The sequence below is a fragment of the Anas platyrhynchos genome, chromosome 2 (genome assembly GCF_047663525.1).
Source record: "Anas platyrhynchos isolate ZD024472 breed Pekin duck chromosome 2, IASCAAS_PekinDuck_T2T, whole genome shotgun sequence".
NCBI lineage: Eukaryota > Metazoa > Chordata > Aves > Anseriformes > Anatidae > Anas > Anas platyrhynchos.
The window spans coordinates 105,856,569-105,876,434 of NC_092588.1; the positions used below are offsets into that span (position 1 = coordinate 105,856,569).

General features: G+C 39.2%; 1 protein-coding gene across 11 annotated transcripts in view; it reads right to left on the reverse strand.

Moving 5' to 3' along the window:
* The window catches only part of TNS3 (tensin 3), a 245,005-nt gene that overhangs the window by 63,676 nt on the left and 161,463 nt on the right, over positions 1-19,866 (reverse strand). For all 11 annotated transcript variants that reach the window (XM_038173696.2, XM_038173695.2, XM_027451289.3 and 8 more), the window contains one exon: positions 8,388-9,647. In XM_038173696.2, coding sequence (XP_038029624.2) covers positions 8,388-9,647 — 1,260 coding nt within the window. The remainder of the gene's footprint in view (positions 1-8,387; positions 9,648-19,866) is intronic.

Below are 19,866 nucleotides of genomic sequence, written 5' to 3' on the forward strand. Positions count from 1 at the left end.
CTGTAACAACTGTATATCTGCATTGCACTCACCACATTAAGGACCTAAGGATGTTTTAAGGCAATATATTCAAAGAAAATTATAACTCATGCATGCAAAAGATGATTAGAATTAGCTGAGAGAAACAACAGAATTTTGATCTTATGGAAAAGACAGCCCCTCCCTTACTCATGCTCACTTAAGACAGACATTTATCTCTTAATCATGGTGATGGAAACAGGCTACCTGCTTCTGAAAAGTAAAAGTAAAAACATATTATTAATGGCATTACCCAAACACCTCTTGAACACTGATGGAAATGGGGTATCAACCACCTTTCTAAGAAGCCTGTTCCATTGTTTGGCCACCCTCACAATAAAGAAATTTTTCCTAAAAACCAGTCTGAACATCCCCTGATGCAGCTTTGTGATACTCCCTCGTGTTCAGTCATTGGTTACTAGGGAGAAGAGATCGGCACCTCCCTCTCCATCTCCTCAGTTTTCTAGGTACGATCAAAACATTGTTTTAGCTTTCCTTCCCTACATCTTAGGGACAATACTTGTGGTAAAAGACGGTTGGTTAGAGGAAGCAAGTCTTACAAGTGATCTCTAACAGTAGATTAAGACCATACATTACTAGGCATGAAAGAATATGTATAGAGTGAAGTAAAGAGAGAACAAAGTTGCAGAGAAATTTCCTCAGGCTTACTTTTCCAAAACTGAAAATGAAGAACTACTGCAGCACTGTATTATCTCTACATGGTATTTTCATTTACTACCAGAAACCCCACCAAACTCATCTTTATGTAACTCAGCTCATGTAAAAGCGAAAATTAGAATTTCTTTCAAAAACAGAGCACTGATTCACCTCTGACAAGCTACACACATAGCACTGAGTGAAAAAGCTCAACCACTGTTCTACATGGTTCATTAAGACACATCTTGCAACATTAAATAAACAAACAAGGATCATTATCTACTTCCTCCTGTTCTCAAAAACAATGAGCACTTAAGCCAAGACTTCATTTTGGACAGAATCCAGAACACCATTACAAGAGCAGCCAGTACTTTGCACAATTTTATTTATAGTTATGTGCCACAGTTTGACAGTTCATTCAAATGCCAAAAGTGCATCAATCACATAAAAAATAGCTGCACATGCAGGTCCATATACAATCATATACGTCCAGCTGTAAAAACTGGGCCAAATGTGCCAGTGAAACAGCAACAATTTCACCAAAAAAATTTCGAAAGAGGGGATTATGAAAAACACTTCAGGGAATGACAACTGTGTTGAAGAACTTTGCTCAGTTGAGTTTAAGGAAATAGTTCACTTTTTTTTTTTTTTTAAACAGTGAACATTCTGTAACACATACTGGAAAAAGACAAACTTGTCAAGGATACATGTGTATAAAAGCCTCTGGGAAGAAGTGTGAAAGGAGTGGTAGCTGCTTATCTGCTGATTCTGCAAACAGTGCAGAAACACACAAGTTAACAGAGGTATCAATGTGCAACAGTGTGCATTCTCACTTCACACACACTTATTCGCAGGGCATTGAAAATAGGTGCATGAATTCTTAGGGCATAGATTCTCTGAACACTAATGCTAGAAGGGTATAAAGTAAGACCTGGGAAACTACAGGCCAGTCAGACTCACCACTATGCCTGGCAAGATCATGAAGCAGGTTCTCCTGGAAACTATGCTAAGGCACATGGAAAATAAGTTGGTGATTGGTAAAAGCCAGCATGGCTTCACTAAGGGCAGATCATGCCTGACAAATCTGGTGGTCAGTTCTATGACAAATCTACGACAGCTATAGCATGAGAAACTGGCATCATCTACCTGGATAGTGCAAAGCATTTGACACTGTCCCCCATGAAATCCTTGTCTCTAAACTGGAGAGACAAGAATTTGATGGACAGACCACTTGATGGGTAAGGAATTGACTGGATGATGTCAGTCAAAGAGCTATGGTCAATGTCCAAGTGGAGATCGGTGACGAGTGGTGTTGTTCCTCATCAGTCAATTTTGGGACTGGCACTGTTTAACATCTTTGGGGGTGAAATGGACAATGGGATTGAGTATACCCTCAGCAAGTTTGCTGATGATACCAGGCTGTGTGGTGCAGTCAACACACTGGAGGGAAGGGATGCCATCCAGAGGGACCTGGACAAGTTTGAGAGGAGGGTCTGTATGAACCTCACAAAGTTGTATCAGGCCAAGTGCAAGGTCCTGCATGTGGGCTGGGGCAATCCCAAGCAGAAATACAGGAGAAATACAGCAGAAATGCTGGGGAAATCCCAAGCAGAAATGTGTGCTTGCAGCCAAGGAAGCCAACCATATCCTGGACTGCATCAAAAGAAGCGTGGCAGGCAGGCTGAGGGACATGATTCTCCCCCTCTACTCTGTTCTAGTGAGATCCCACCTGGAGTCCTGCACTCAGCTCTGGGGCCCCCAGCACAAGAAGGACATGGACATATTAGAACAAGTCCAGAGGACGGCCACAAAGGTCATCAAGGGACTAGAGCACCTCTTCTATGGAGAGAGGCTGAGAGAGTTGGGGTTGTTCACCTTGGAGAAGAGAAGTCTCCAGGAAGAATTTATAGCGGCCTCAAGGGGGCCTACAGCAAAGCAGGAGAGGGACTCTGTCAGGGGGGTGTAGTGATAGGACAAGGAGTAATGCTTTTAAACTAAAAGAGGGTAGATTTAGATCAGATATTCCAAATAAATTCTTCACTCAGAGGGTGGTGAGGCCCTGGAACAGGTTGCCCAGAGAAGTTGCAGATGCCCCATGCCTGGAAGCGTTTAAGGCCAGGTTGGATGGGGCTTTGTGCAACCTGGTCTAATGGAAGGGGGGTTGGAATTAATGATCTTTAAGGTCGTTTCCAACCTAAACCATTCTATCATTCTATGATTCTAGAAACCAGATAATCCTAGCACTCTTGTTATTTAACACTCAGTTTAGGCACACACACAATGCATCAATCCCATTCATCTCCACTAGTTTGTTATTGACTCAACTCCAATTAGTGGATATTTCCATTCAATCTCAATGCAGTTCAGCCCTGATCTGCCAAATCCATCCATCACAGGTCAATTAATTCTCTTGATATATGCATTAGGTGAAGGACTGTTTGAGTCAGAGGGAAGATGGCTCACCCTAAAATTTGACGGTATAAGACTGATCATCACTGACCAGTAGTCAACAGCTGTTTTGGTTATCCTTTATTCATGGTTATTTCTTCATCTCCATGCCAGCAAGCATTTCTTTGTGCTATTAATTACACCTTCTGTTGCTGAAGTAGTAGAAACAGCTAGTAAATTGCCTTAGTGAGTATCCTGCTCTGGTTAATTCTGTAGGACTACTCAGAGGTAAGGTAAACCATATTTTGTACACCTGTGCTCTTTTACCACAGACTGCTAACAAACAACAAGGCATTACTGTTACTGTATGTGATCATTTACCTTAAATGATATGGTTTTGTGTTCTTTCATATATAGCACATTTACAGTCTTCCATTGCAAGCATGCTGAGTACTTACCTGTTTTTATTTTTAATTCTAGTTAACATTTACCACTCAGTCCAAAATAGAGCAATTCTGCTGTTTCAAGGTATCCACCTATTTTTTCATATAGCTGAGAATAGTAGGTTGCTTCTTCAGTATTCCGTTATATGGCTAGAAGAATATTGTGATGTTTGGCTTAGACTTCTAAATTTACTCTTTTGAAGTGCTGTGCACAATTTGAAACAAAATACCAGAACATCTGTGTTTTATGGTCACAACTACAACTGCCATCTAGATTCAGATGAGACATGCTATTGCATCTAACCTATGTAACATGGAATTTTTCCTTGCAACTAGAATGCTCCGTTTCCATCAAGAGATGATGTATCAAGGGCAAAACACTCCAGGTCTTCCTCATTCTTAATATTCATTAATAGTCAACCTGCTTTTCCCCCAGTTTGTTTTGTTCACAGTATGCATAAATGATTCCTTATACAACAGCCAGGACAAGTCCAGATATGTAAATAAATAATTCCTGAAGCAAGGAAGACCAGAATGTTCCCAGTTTCAAGCAGACGTGGCAGCATGCCACATACAGATTATTTTACCTTCGGAACCATGGGCAGTTTTAAAGTCAAGTTCCATTATCAAGTGAATAGTACTTGAAAAACTCAAAATAGAACATTTTAGCACTTGACATAAAGGCAAACTTAAAAAGTTATTGTAGTAAAGCTATATGAAGGAATATTTCTTTTAAAAATATTTTCTTTAATAAAATGCTGTTCTTTATGTTACTTACTTCAATACCACATGCTGAAACACATGCAGAAAATGACAGGGGAATAATCCTGATATCTCCAACTTTAGTCTTGGTGCTAATGCCCTAAAATACCAAACTGATCTGTCCCTTAGCTTTGCCCTAGCGTTAATCATAATTTCCTAATTGTTTAGTAACACAAAGGAATAATTGTGTTCCCCACAGTGAAGTTCCTACAGATCAGGTTCTATCAGGAAAATATCAGTATGCAGTTTCATGATACACCTATCTATGTCCTATCTATCTAAAAACTGCTAAAATGGTCACTTGCCTCCCTGCCTCTGTCTGTGTCCTCAACTCTCTTTTTGCACACATCATTTCATGATCTGACACAGAAATAAACCATAAGAAAACCTTCAAACTATCAGATGGACAAGACAATCCAGCACCCACCACTGCACAGTTGCCAGATCAGATGCACAGATGAACGGAGCAATGCATACCCCCAGACTGCAGAAGCAAAGTAAGGCCACCCCTCTTGGGAATTGTCAGCTGCATTGCAATTAGATTAGACACAACAGCAAATTGCTTTGTTAATAATACTCAAAAGGATCAAAGAGCAGGCAAAGGACATTCAAAATTGCTGCTTATCACTCAAGAGCAAGAGACATGACTTTTACACAATGGAAACTCCTCTAGACACTACCAACATTAGCTCCAAACAATGGTTTTTAATCTTTAATCCACTCTGCTGCCTAAAGGTACTGGCTAAAGCCAAATATCTAAATCCTTACTAAGCCTGCTCTCTGCCTCTTTTACCAAAATATGTCATCCTGTGAGTTAGAAATCATTGCAAATGATGGTGGTATATCTTACATCTACCTTAACTAATAAACCCTTTGCACATACCTTCAAATTAGGAGCTGTAGCAAAAAAAAAAGCAGCCATTCAGTTTCGCTGTGTTCAATGAAACGGACTGTAACTTCTCAACATGGACCACCACCAGGAAATATCAGGTAAGAATATATAAGGCTCCTTGTAGCTGCCTCAATCAGATCTTATGAGTCTTGTAAGTTTTATACTAGCACCTTGTTTCAAAGAGACTACTAAGGCTAAAAGTTGCTACTCAAAACTGACAACAGCGGCAGCATAAGGCCTTGAAAAATCCAAGGTAAATAGTAAAGAAAGCACTTAAGAGTTAAACTTTTAAAGGATTTTTTTTCTAAACATAAATATCCTAAGTTACTAGAAATATGACTAGAATGAGACCCATAAATCTCAATACGACAAAGCTAGCACTAGAGGCCAACACAGGCCTTCAGTCTTGCATTCTATATCCTGGATTCCACACATTTCAGGCTTTCTGCAATGCTTAAACTGTAGATGCAGTTCATTCATCTGCTTTTTGGCCCTAAAAATGCATGGGTAACCCTTTACTTGCCAATTTGCTCCTGAAGTCTCTAATGTCAATGAAAGGCTTCATTATGAGCTTCAACAGAATCTGATTTCAGGAGAGTTAAAGTGTGAATGAAGTACATCCTCCAAGCAAAAAATTAAGAAATGACTTAAAGATCCAAATAACAGTTAACAGTTTATTCTGGTTTTGCTAGACAAGGTATACCTAATATGCTGAAATTAAAAAATCACACAGAGATACTCAAGATAGTTATAAAATTGAACTGAGAGTTGGATATGGCTGCATAGTTTTGGTGTTTGAGTTCAAGAACTGCACAACTGTTAGAAAAGTGTCAGGCTGAGACATCACATTTGCAGACAAACTTACCAACTAAAAATATTTTGTGGGTTTTTTTTTTTTGCTAACACAGTGTGCACTAAATTCCTTTCATGCTTGCAGAAAAGCTGCTTTCCAGACTTCCATAAGGTGACCAAATCAAAGCATACTGGGCCCATTTAAAATTTGCCAGTTATATTTCTAATAGATCTCACTAGTAGGAACACTGAATGCTGACCTGAAATATTTGGCCTAATTATCTACTATCAAAAAAAAAAAAAAAAAGCAACAACAAAACAACAACAGCAAAAGCAGTGTCACCAAGTAATTTCAACTAGCTTTTTGAAATGGCGTATCAGAATCTCAACATCTTTTCTAACAAATTATAAAGGAAGACTTAAATAGTTATTGGCACTAAACTACACAAAACTGAGGAGAAACTCTTAGGAAACCTAATGCATTTAGTAATTAGCCTCATATACCTTGAAGCCTGAGATCCTTATAAACTTTTAATCTTCGCTCTATTTGCCTTATAAGAAGAAAAATACGTTATATAATTTGTTTTAAACACGATAACATGACCAAGAGAGATGTTAGCATTTCTAGAAATTAAAGCTGGTACTTCCAGCTTTGTGCTATGTTACACATATTTTGTTAGCCCTGGAGGACAAGAAAGAACTTTCATACATTTCCAGGCTGCTGTTGCCTTATGCAGCAAATAAATCTGATATATGTGAACACTTTTCAGTGGTTGACCTGCTCAGAGTTTGGTAGAGTTCAGAACAAAATACTGGATGGAACACTGCTTGTAAGTTCTTAATTAAATGAAAGTGCACTGGGGATCTTATCAATGTACATTAATACCTGAACTGAGGGAGCAAATAGGACAGAGCCTGGCCCATTTCAGTGGTGACAAGACAAGAGGCAGTGGGCACAAACTGAAACACAGAGATTCCACCTGAATATCAAGATTTTTATTTTTTTAATTGTTTTTTTTTTATAACCGTGAAGGTGACCAAGCTTGTCCAGAGAGATTGTGGAATCTCCCATCTTGGAGATATTCAAAAGGTGTCTGGACATGGTCCTGGGCAGCCTGCTCTATGTGGCCCTGGTTATCTTTAAACACAGGATTTGGTATACTACTGTATACTAAAGAGAAGATTCCTTCTGCAGGAAAAATCTTGTTTTCAATACTTGTGTATCAGCTAAGCATTTGGAAAGATTCAATACAATTACAGACTGATTAATTTAATCCTGTAAGAGTCACAAATCATATACTGCATATTAAAAACAAACAGTGAAGCTGATTACATATTTAGTATGGATTTCTGGACTTCTTTAGTCCTCAGTTACCCTTCTAAACACAAAGTTGTGATTTCACCTCCTTTACGAGAAATCACTGTTCTTTTTCCTTGTGAGGCTTGCACACTAACAGAAACCACGTGCTGCACTTAAGCATGGTCACCATCAAATAGTTTGACATAACCAATTGGGCTTGAGCTGAAACAGCTCATTTGTGTTCACAAGGCCACAGAGATGTTCTGGCCATGTTGGCTGATCGTACAATCAAATCCCAGAGAAACAAGCAATTTTTTTATTATACCAAAACTGCAGGTAGGAAGAGGGAGAAGAAGAAAGTAAGGGAAGTGGATATGTTCTGCTAGAGGAATTAGAACACACAGAACTTCAGACCATGAAAGCAAGACCAGAAAAAGCTGGTCACAAGATTTAGCTACAGCATTAATGAAAGGTTTCAGTTGACTTATACAGAGATAGCAGATGGTAAGCAAGCGCTGCAACTTCTGTGCTTCTCAACAGAACAACACTTCAGAAATAATATGTTTTAAAATACCTCACTGGCAAAGATCACTATATTCATGAAAGTACTGTGCAGAAATTTAATACAAAAGAATTACACTAAATTTGAAGAGCAAATTAACTTTTCCTCCTACCTTAAGTGGAAATCATAAATAATCATAAAAAATATATAAAAACATCAAAAAAATTATGAAACATTCCACTACAGATACCTTTTAAAAATGTCTCATGTAGTAATGTAGGAATTCACACAGGAATTCTGCTCCCCTATCATCTTAACTTACAGCAGCAAAAAATGACAACTGATGATCTGCAGGTTAGAATTTGCTGAACAGTACTTTTCTCGTGTAAAAAGCAAGTATCCAAAGGCATTTAATAATCTTCAAAACCACAATTTTTAAAATCAGCGTGATTCCATAATGGACTGTTATATATCAGGATATCAGGAAAAACTCCTTGATAATCATCCTGAAAGTTTAATTCTTGATCTGAGGTCCTACATCACCATATCAAGAGCAGATGTGCTGGGAAAAACACTTCAAAAGCTATTCAAAAGCATTCAAACAGTATTGCCATACAATATTCAACAGCTTACCATGCTGGGAGGGATTCCTGTTTATGACCTCTAATTTCTCATGGAAGCCAGGGCTCCTGCCAAGCTCTTCCACACCCACATTAAGGCTGGTGAAACCATTTACTTGATCTGTGTCCCTGGTGACAGTGTTAATGCGGGTTGGGATAGGTTCAAACGTAGGGTCTAATTCCAAGATCAGCCTGTTCAGCTGTTCAATAGACTGATCGATATCCAAAGTTGGAGAAGCTGGCAAGTCCCCTGAATTCACTCTGAGATCCAGGCTATTTGCATCCCTCTGTGACACCGGCCCCAGCTTAAAACTCTCACTGCTAGCATGTTCTGCAGCTCCAGCAACACCTGGTATACTTCCTAGCCCCCTCTGCACAGCGTCTCGACTACTGGGGCCGTGTGTTGGTGTGCCTGGAACTCGGGACTGGCTCTGGACATTGCCTGAATTCTCCACCGTGTTATGAATGCCAATCCGCATTTCATTCTCTGGGACAAAACCATACTGGTGAGCAGTGACCATCTGCTGCTGGCGAACCCAGGTCTGAGTAGAGTAGTTACTTGGGCCATAGGCTTGAGGCTGGGGTGAAACTGAAGGATTCCTTTGCAGTTGCTGAGTTGACTTCGGCTCAGTGCTTCCAAATGATCTCTCATAGAGGGGATCCACACCAATTCCCAGGTCTGGGGCAATAACACCGTGATGGTCCTCCCCAGTGTTACTTCCAAAGCCATCTGAGAGAAGGGAGTTCTGACTGCTCTTGTGGCAACTCAAATTCCCTAGGTGGGTAGATTGCTGCCCTTCTGATGAAGACAAAGTCCCAATGCTGTCCACACTGTGAAGATCATGATTAGGCATTTCATCATCCAAAATATCAGTCTCCCTGTCCTTCAGTTTGGTGTTTCCATTCACATGAACCTGAGCTGGCACTATGTGGCGAGTCCCATTGTACTTGCTTCCCGCATCAGTCATATCTTTGGTGTTGCTGACAGAATCCTCCAAACCAAAGCCACTAAGTAGCTGGTCCAGTTCTGCCTTCTCTTGTGGGCTCAGCCCCCGTTTGACGCCTGGCACAAGGCGCTCCTCGGTTTTGTCTGTCCTGATGGAAGCTGTTGAGTGTCCCGAATCGCTGCTGACAGACAGAGTATGGTCACTGTGATCGGGACTGCTTGTCACAGGAACACCCTGAGCAACACCAGGGATGCTGCTGTCTGAAGAACTCTTCTTTCTTACTTTTGCATACAGACTGCCATCGATAGGACCTTGGGTATGCAGCACTGTGGAGTGATAAGACAGGAAGAGAGAGAAAAAGACAAGGCATTATATAAGAGCATGTAAGGTACAATATGTCATACCACACTCAGAAGTACTGCTAATACTAATGGTATTGTTTCTGCAAAACTAAATTGGCTCTACAAATTCTGTATCAACCAATAGCATTGTCTTCTTTCATTTTTTCCATTTAACATTTCAGTTTATAACAAAGTTCTTGACGAAAATATAACAAGCCATTCATTCATATTCTGGATGGTGAAATGCTTAATCGAGATCTTACCAGGCCATGATGAAATGATGTTCTCTCACACTGTTTTATGTCTCTACAAAATCTTCAAACTAATTTGAAGAACTGCCAGAACTTTGAGAGGCAGCTACCATGCACTCCATTCAGAGCAAGAATCATGCAATCACTGGTTCATTCATCTACATTTGATAGTCCAAATACACTATAAAAATCATTTACTCTTTTTTCTGGTGGTACAAAGAACCAACAGGATTTCAGTCAGAGCTGCAGTCCTTAGAATATACATAAGACCCCTTCACAGAGGCATGTGTAAGCCTATATCTGTTAGACTATAAAATCTATATACATGTGGAGATTGTGGTACGCACTTCATGTTTCCATTTTTAATTAGTGAGGCCATATTCCCTCAAGAATCAGAATGTAACTCCTTTCTCAACAATGAGGAGAAGAACCTAACATTATATCTGATCTCTGAGGTACCTGCTCCTCTAAAGTTTATGAATAGCAGCTCATAATAAAAAGAGGCTAGAACTTCCTTTTCTGTTTAGAACATCCTAGGAAAATATAGCAATTTTATAGGAAAATGCATCTACTTGGTTTACTAAGGATAGTTGTTGGGAGCAGACAAATTCCTGCTTCCAATTACTTACGCACAATTAGCACAGTTCAGTGACTTGGTTATGCACAGAACTGTGTGAGCCAGGTTTCACCTTCTTACAGGGCTAACGAAATCAACTGGAAGGCTTTGCTGAAGTAACCACTGGAATGGCTTTTGATCCTAGGACTGACATCCATGATCCCCCCTGCCCTGCTTCATGCTGTCTACAGGAACTTGTCCCATATTCTTGAATCTTTCAAGCTGCAGCCACCATTCCTCATTCAAGTGTAATACATCTTAATAATTTTTCAATAAGCCACAAAAAAAGAATGCAAAACATACAGCAAGAAAGTCAAGAGCACCACAAATTAGAGATCAGACTTTCAGCCTCTGGACTGACAGCCTAGGTACAGACAGTCTGGACTGTCTGCGTGCTTTATCACATATGGAATATTTTAGACATTATACTTTACCACTAACAGGATTAGCAAACATATACTTTATAATAACATATATGAAATACATACAAAATGGGTAATTAAAATTGTTGAGAAAACTTTTTTTGTCTGCCAGAAAAAAATCATAAACTTGACAAAATAAATAAATAAATAAACATAATCCACAATGAGAACAATCTCTTCCATGTTATTCCAGTACTACCAACACTGGCAATAGATAAAACCACAGTACAATGAATAGCGATTTCCCTCTGGAACATTTTAAAAGCTCAAGAGTTTATTTGAATCCACCTTTTTATCTAAACCATTTTTTCTCACCTCTGACTGTCAGGGTTTTTTAAAATGCCATCTTGACATCATAGACCAAGGAAAATACATTAAGTCCCAGCAGGCACATTCTTACAATGTATGGAGTAATACTTTATCAGATTTGCTTTTCCATCATCCACACACATCACAAAGCTTAATTCAACTTCAGGTAGAGTATGGCTACTGGGCTTTTCCTTAATGATGAAAACGAATAGAATTATATGTCTTACAAAAACCTTTAAGAGTAAATATTTCTAGCCAAGAAAGCAAAATGAGTGGTTCTACTTCCAAAGGTTTTTTCAGTGCTCATTTACAAAAGCATTTATATTAAGCAGAAGTTTCTGAAGAACTTTTTCCTACTCACAGATTGAGAATTGTTTGATAAAAAGAAGAACAGACCATTACAACTTAGGAACAGATAGGATTTTGTCAAAGGTAACCAACAGCTTAGTCTCTATCTGTGGCAGTTTCAGAATCAAAAGATTCACAGAAAAATCAATGCATCAACTCTAACACACATTTTCAAAATACACTTAAAATCGCACCACAGTAATTTTGACATTTTCTACAGGCAGAGTCTTCAATCAGTTTAAATGCTTATACATTGGAAGTTATAAGATAGGTTTAATAGATTTTAGCCAATAATTAAAGGACAGTTTTTTACTTTTTAAGGACTAGGTACTATGACTTGCCTATTGTTAACTTTAAAATTAGCACATCCAAAAGAACAAAAATATTCCTTTACAGAACAAGTCATCTGGCTAAGGGAAAAAGAAAGCAATTCCCCTTGCAATAGAATTTGTCAACAGGTGAAAGCAGAAGCTTGCTAAATTTATGATATAATGTGTAAATCCCACAGTGAAAAGAGCTGCTATGCATGATATACATGGTCTACAGATATTTTTAAACAGTATTTATGAAAAAAATGCTGTAGCTAAGGAAAAGACAGACAATTGACAATTTCTCAGCCATTTCCATGCTGTGATTTCTCATAAGTTCTCCCTGCTGCTAGGACAATGAAGCACTCATAGAGCTTCAGCACGAAAGGACAGAAAAACTTTCATACGGAATTACTTAATACAGTTACCATAATAAATTGCAAAAATTAAATAAGCAGGCAAAGTGGTAAGAGTAACTATTAGGTGGCATTTTCTTCTCTGTGTGGTTAGTTTTGAGTTTAAAAAAACAGAAAAGATAACACATAACACTGCTTTGACTTGAATACTTGAATATCCTGACACAAAACAGACTTGAAAATGTTACAGGTTTGAACTAGAACATGGTAACATAAATATAGCACTAGTACTCTTTCAAGAAATCTTCTTGACTTTTTGATTATCCAAAGCTAGGCTATAAATCCTTCACACATGCTAGCCAGCCATAAATACCTCACTCCAGATGAAACATTTGAGCACACACATTTGGTTCCCCATACAGAAATGTTACATACAAAATCTTTCAACTTCTCAAGTACAATCAGAGAACCTAGGAAAGTGACAAAAAAACCCTTCTGCATTTGCCTTCATTTGCCCTCCAGGTATCATTACACAGGGCCACAGCACAACAACAAAAGTCCAGATGAGAAAAGTGCCAGACTGCCAGTGGACTGTTGATCTGAAGGTCAAGCACATCACATAAATATACTATATAATGAACTATATATTTTAGATAGTGTGTATGTTCTTTTTTCTCAGCCTTTCATAAAAAAAAAAAAAAAAAAGAGGTTGAAGAAGTTGGGGTTATTTAGCCTAGAAAAGAGAAGACTCCAGGAAGACCTTATAACAGCTTTTCAATATTTAAATGGGGCATATGGGAAACATGGGAAGGAACTATTTATCAGGGAGTATAGTGACAGGACAATGGGTAAAGAGTTTTAAAACAAAAAAGGGTAGGTTTAGATTTGATATAAGAAAGAAATTATTCACAGTGAGGGTGGTGAGGCACTGGAACAGGTTGCCCAGAGAAGCTGTGGATGCCCCATCGCTGGAATAGTTCAAGGCCAGGCTGGATGGGGCTTTGGACAACCTAATCTAGTGGAAGGTGTCCCTGCCCGTGGCAATGGGCTTGCAACTGGATGATCTTTAAGTCTCTTCCAACCCAAAACATTCTGTGATTCTATGATATTTGTTCATAAGACCAGGACAAACTATTCAAATACTATAACATAATATAAACATAAAATACAAGGTATTTAAGAACACCTTAATTTTATATCTCATCTTTTGCTCGATCATAATTTTGGAATACCTCCGCACTAGGACTTGCCAATTTTGCTTTACGCTGGCTTTTCTCCATGTTTTTCCCCACAAAGTGATATCCAACTTATTTGCAAATGTGAAGCTTCATATGTAGTGAATATTTTTGGACCAAATAAAATTATAAAATATACTGGCAAAGCATAAATTTATTCTCTGCACCTTGATAAATAATGGCACTGCAGAGGCCTTATGTATTCAGTACCTCTTCTCAATGCACAGCTCAGTGCCTACTCTCATTTTTCCCAAGGAAGTACCACTCTGTAAAACATGAGAGTAATGTAGCTGTCAAAAAAACATGGGAAGTTCACAAGGGTGGAGACCTAAGTAATTCTGGAATTTAGTTAAACAAATTGAAGGGGCCCACTTTCTTTCAGTCTGACTTCTCTTCCCAGGAGGTGCTCCAATACACTGAATTGCCCAGGCTGAAGTCTGGCAAAATCCACACACTGAATCTGAAACACACAGACACACCAGTATCAGGAGCCCCCTTATAAATAGCCTCAAAGCAAAGGCTATGTGAGTATTTTCATTCCCATACCTTATACACAAAGAGCAACTTACATAAAAATTAGAAGCTGAAATACCAACACATACCCAATTCAGTGGCTTACATCCAAGTCCATGTTTCCTGGCAATGCCCTTCTTGAAATCCAAATACCTGAAGGCAGACTTGTGAGTAAAAAGACATTTCAGTCTTCCAGCCCAGCTTGTCCCCCCAGCTATCCCCTGTCTATTCACCACTTGTGAACACACAGACAAATGCAAGCCACCTATGTAAACACATATACCACAAATTCAACAAGAGCCATTATGACCCAGTCCACTTGAACATAAAGAAGGTTGTAAATATACAAACCTTTGCACACTGTTTCATTGTTCATGTTGCAGCAGGAAATATTACAGGAGATTTGGATGGTTTTTTTCAACCTCACAAATAAATATTTCTCTCTTCAGGCAAATATGGACAAGTCCAGAGTTGCATTCCTCCCAAGTTAAATCCTTTTCTGTGCATTTGTCTTTTCCTTTCTCCCTCCCTAACAAACACAGGCCCTCATGCCTTGCAAACTCTTCCCATACAGTTCCTATAAAATTAATACAGAAATACATGTGGTCTGTATTTCCAGCTCCTGAACCACAACAACACTTCTTACCTCTTTACCAGGCACATTCATGAACTTTCTGCAATAACCAATCAACAGCTAATTTAAATCAACTAATACTCTCTAAGCAACTGTATACTGAGGAAATACAAGAGTTAAGGCAAACACTCCAGCTTAAAAAGGCAAGAAATGTCTCAACTCCTGCTGTTTGAGCTGCAGATGCTGTTCCTGCTCGTGGAGGTAAATAAATGGTCGTGCTAAAGAAGCATGAGACTTCTATCAGGAGAAAAAGCAAATGAAAATGTAAACACAAGGGAGGAGCGGGAGGGGACAATCAGGTTCAGTGAAATCTGAACTCCCGGAGGCAAAGAGGAATACAAATGCCTTGACTGAAAAGGTAATTCAGTATACAAGCTATTTCCTTACACTGGTCCTTTTCTCAGTCTATTTGAATATCCAGTGAAGCCAAGCAGGTTTCAATTTTCAAATCATTTAGCCACACACTCATGATTGCCTTGCGATTGCCTTTTTCCTGGAGCATGCAACTTTTAGAAAACATTGTTCTTCTGTATTGAACAATCAGGTCAGCCACTCGCATCACTGAAGTCTTCAAAAATTGTGCGTTATTGGAGTTCTCAGGCAAGAAAAACTTTCTGGAAGCGCTGTGGTGATTTCGCTTATTTTTATGTAGCAGCTGCTGCTCTCAAGCTCCCACACGCTGGCAGGCATTGACTCCTTCTCTGTCTCTGGAATGAAATCAGCTCAAACTAGGGGGAGCAAGCCTGTTAGTTACTCCTTTAATAACAGCTGTATCTCACCACATGGCAGCCCACAAACTTCTGCTCTAAATATTCAAAATGTGTGCCTGTATCACCAAAAGACAGCCATGCCCCTAGACAACATTCAATTCTTGTTTAAGGGACTTTCGATTTTTTAATGACTTCTCATTTGAACAAAGGATAAAAGTAGCTCTCATATTCACAAAATACATCTACCTATTCACTGATTATGAAAGAGTTAGAAGTTAAGTTCAAACCCAATTCCAAAAAGTACACGTTTTCCTGTTCATGTGTTGCTGTTCTTACAAATCTGTAAATGGCTGCACATTAAATTAGTCAGGAGTCTGATAAAAGACACAAACCATACACACAGGCTATGCAGACAGCACCCTTTGAAAACCAGAGAACTGGCTCTCTGTTCCTGGATTACTAGTAGGACAACACAGAATTGCTGAAAACTTCCAAAATTTACCTCAAAAATGTGAAAAGAAACAAAAAAAAAAAGTCATACTCAAAACTCAATATAAATGGATTAGTCTCATATAAGATGCAACTTTTGTTTTGGTCTCACTACATTTTGTTTCACTGTGAGAAAAGAAAAAACAAAAAATACGATGGCATTCCTTAGTTCAACTGCAGGCCTCTTCTGCTCTTTTGTAAGGCTGCAGTTCATGTGCTGGCGATCTTAAACCCTCAGCAGTCAGCAGGCTCGAACACAGAGCTGCAATACTGACACGTGCTAGTTAGAGTAGCAGAAGAAACCTGAATCAGGTAACATCATCTCTCAACAAATTAACCTCTCTTATGAAGAGTTTACTTGCAAATGATTAATTCAGACAGACCTGTAATGCTGCTGTAATTTTATTGTCCTAGATGGACAGCTTTAGTGGTACTCCACAAAATCACAGCAAGAATGCTTTGGGAACTCAGGCAAGCTCTGAACAGCTAAATGTCTCTAATTGGAATTGTGTGGCATTATTTTTGTAAGGGAGGGGTTGCAGGGGTGATTTCTCTTATAAGGGACCGGGAGCTGCCCCAAGTCTGATTATAACCAGTTCCTGCAAGTTCCAAAAGGAACATGCCAAAGGACAAAGCTGAGCCAATGAGCAACACTGATTACACATCTGTGATAACATATTTAAGCAAGACTAAAACAAAAACAAATATAAAAAACACTGCAGCTGGAAGAGAGAAATGAAAATCAGGTTAGAAACAACTCTGCAAGCACCAGGGGCAGAGAAGAAGGAATGAGAGGAGGTGCTCCAGACGCTGGAGCTGAGATTCCCCTACAGACTGTGGAGAAGACTAAGGTGGCACATGTTTTTTCCCTGCAGCACATGGAGAACCACAGTAAAGCAGATATCCACACTGCAGCCCATGGAGGACCCCATACCAGAGCATTTGTTTATATCCTGAAGGAAGGTGTAGCCCCTACTCACACAGAAGTAGGCTCCTGGCAGGAGCATGCAAGGGAGCACACACTGGAGCAGGTTTTCTGCCAGGAACCGTGGCCCATGGGCGACCCACAAGGGTGAATTCTGTTCCTGAAGAACTACATCCCATGGAAAGTATCCATACTAGAACAGTTCTTGAAGAGCTATAGACCATGGGAAGGACACACATTGGAATAGTTCATAGAGGACTGTATCCCATGGGAGGGAGACCCCATGCTAAAGCAGGGGATGGGAGTGAGACAGAAGGAGTACCAAAGACAAAGCGTTATGGGCAGGTTGTAATCCCCATTCCCCATCTCCCTATACCAGTCAGTGATAGGAGGAAGTAGAAGAAGGGACTGAAGTTGAGCCTAGGAAGAAAATGTGTGTGTGAGCAGGTGGGTGTTCTCACTGTTCTGCTCTATTGTTAATTGGCAATAAATTAAATTAATCTTTCCCAAGCCGAGTCCGTTTTGCCCATTACAGTAATTTATAAGTGATTCTCCTGTCTTTATCTCAACCTATGGGCTTTTTTCATCATTTTTTCTCCCCATCCAGCTGAGGATGAGTTGGAGAGCACCCTGGTGGGCACATTGCAACTAGCTGAAGTTAACCCACCATGACACTGCCAGGGACATCATTAGAAAGATGGTCTTAAACCATATCACTCAACTTTTTTTTTTTTTTTTCTGATGCTTTGTCTGTATCAGTTCCAGGCTTCCTGGGCCTCATGACTCTGCAGTACTGAGCATTTCTGTTTCTGTACACAGAATGTACACATCTGAGGACATTCAGATTACTGGGTGTGCCAGTCAGGTCCATTTCAGGTACAGGACATTTAAATTCTGCAAGTTCTATGTTTTCCAATATAGAGCTCTTTAAAACTTTTATGCTGACTATCAGAGTACAGATGATGCCTGATCTGGCACTCGGATCAGCAGAGAAGGGTCATGCAAATGAACTGATCACAATGAACTAATAAAACGTTCGTGGGGGGAAAAAAAAACAAACAAACATGGATCAACATTTTCAATCTGTATCAGGTTAGGCCTTCACACTGTCTAACTGTGGTGCTTTCTTGAATTTGGAAAGCTAAAATCACATTTAGTGCAACTCTCAAGCCATGATCTAAGAAGCAGGCCTGAGTCAGTAAATCTTACAAGGCTGCAGGATGAATTCTTGGTTCATAAACTTCCATCTGGAAATCATGTAATCCATTTTTAGAAAGTTTTGAAGACAATTGTATTTTGAAGATAACACAATGGACTGGAGAAAAGAAGAAAAAATTATGAAGTCATTTTCTACCACTGTTTTTTCTTTCCCCTGACTATCCAAGACATCCAAGCAAATGTTGATGTTCATATGAGTATTCAATTTTAAAGAACTATTTTTCCAACATGAAGTAGCAGTAAGTCAGTCATCAGGAAGCTGCTTGGTTTGCTATGTTTGCCTGTCTTTAACAGAAAAATAAAAAAGGATGAAGAAAATCAGAAAGAGGCATGTACCACAAAAACCACGACACTTGGAAAGGAAAACAGCCAAGAGAGTTGGTGGTAGGAAAATGCTAACAAGCAGGACCATTGGGCTCACATGAGGTCCTTAAAGCTTAAATCTTTTGAGAAGAAAAGGAGGGGGCATCCAACACTTTACAGAATTCTTATCATTAGTAAATGCTAGTGTATATTTCCCAGCCACTCATAAGGGTCACATTTGGACTTCAATGATTTTACAAGTACTCTGGAGTTAGAAAAAATTGCTTCACAAAGCACAGTTCTAGACCAGAACACACACCTAGAAAGCACAATGCACAAGGGAGTTCAGTGTACATATGCCTGGCTGCAGGCAGAGAGAGGGAACTTGATTGCTTCTCTTTCTGATCTTAGGACAGTCACAGAATAAGCAAGCAGGAAATCATAATTTGTACTAAAGTATTTTCAGTTCATTTATTTGATTCATTCTTTCATTCTCTGCTGCTGCCATACTAACTCTACTGCCAGGCAAGTAAGTTGTTATTAGAAAAAAGATATCTGATACCTAAACCATAACAAGAGTTACTTTTCCTTGCCTAGTGAAGCTAACAGGTAGGATGTCTCATTGTCTTCACAAGAGAGGCAGAGCTGTTCAGGAAGCAGCTGCAGGGAGGGAACACACAACTGTGGCAGAGATTTGCCTTTCAGGACTCTTTATTTAACCTTTTAAGCAGACTGTAAGGTCGGGTTAAGAAGAGCTTCTTCCTGAGGTATATGTGCATGGAAGGAGATTATTATTTGGGCATTAATGTTTAAATTAATGATATTAATAACAATAGACTGCAGTTGACGTGACTAAGAAATACGCAGATGTGAGAAGGTAAGTGCAAGTCTGCTCAAGAACCCAAGTAAGCTGGGTGAGAAACACTTTCATGAAAAAGCAGTGTTATGTGGCCCTGAGATAACAGCTGTTGGAAGTTATGTAAAGAATATAGGAAGGGGAAGAGAGAAAGAACATTACCCATAGTCACATGTGTTATCTTCCTCCTAGTTTCTGATTATCTGAATCCTTCTGTGCTGAACAGAGGTCCTTTGCACAGTTTTATAAAAATAGAACTGCGAAAGATAGCTGAATGTACCAGAAATGCCTATTAAACCACTTGAATTTTACTCTCTGCTCTTTGGGTCAGAAAGTCTAATTACTGCCTTGACAAGTGGCTAGTAAATAACATGCTTGGTATAAGAGCACTGCCTATCATCAATATGTGATAAAAATTAATTGGAGGACATAACAAAAGTATTTTTAAAAGCAAATAATTGGCTCTGCAGTAGCTTTGAAATTACTTGACGTGGGCAACCTCTGCTTCAAATAAAGCCATGGAATTTTAAAGATAGGGGTATCAGGGTGAGGGGGAGAAACCTTTACATAAGGAAAAACAGAAAAGTTACTGGAGTGCATAAAAATAGGATTTGAAAAAATAAAATGAGGACAAAGGAGTTCATAGGAAAGAGAAATGAAAGTACAGGCAGTAAGAGGCAGGAGGCTACTGGAGAAAAACAGAGGCCTGAG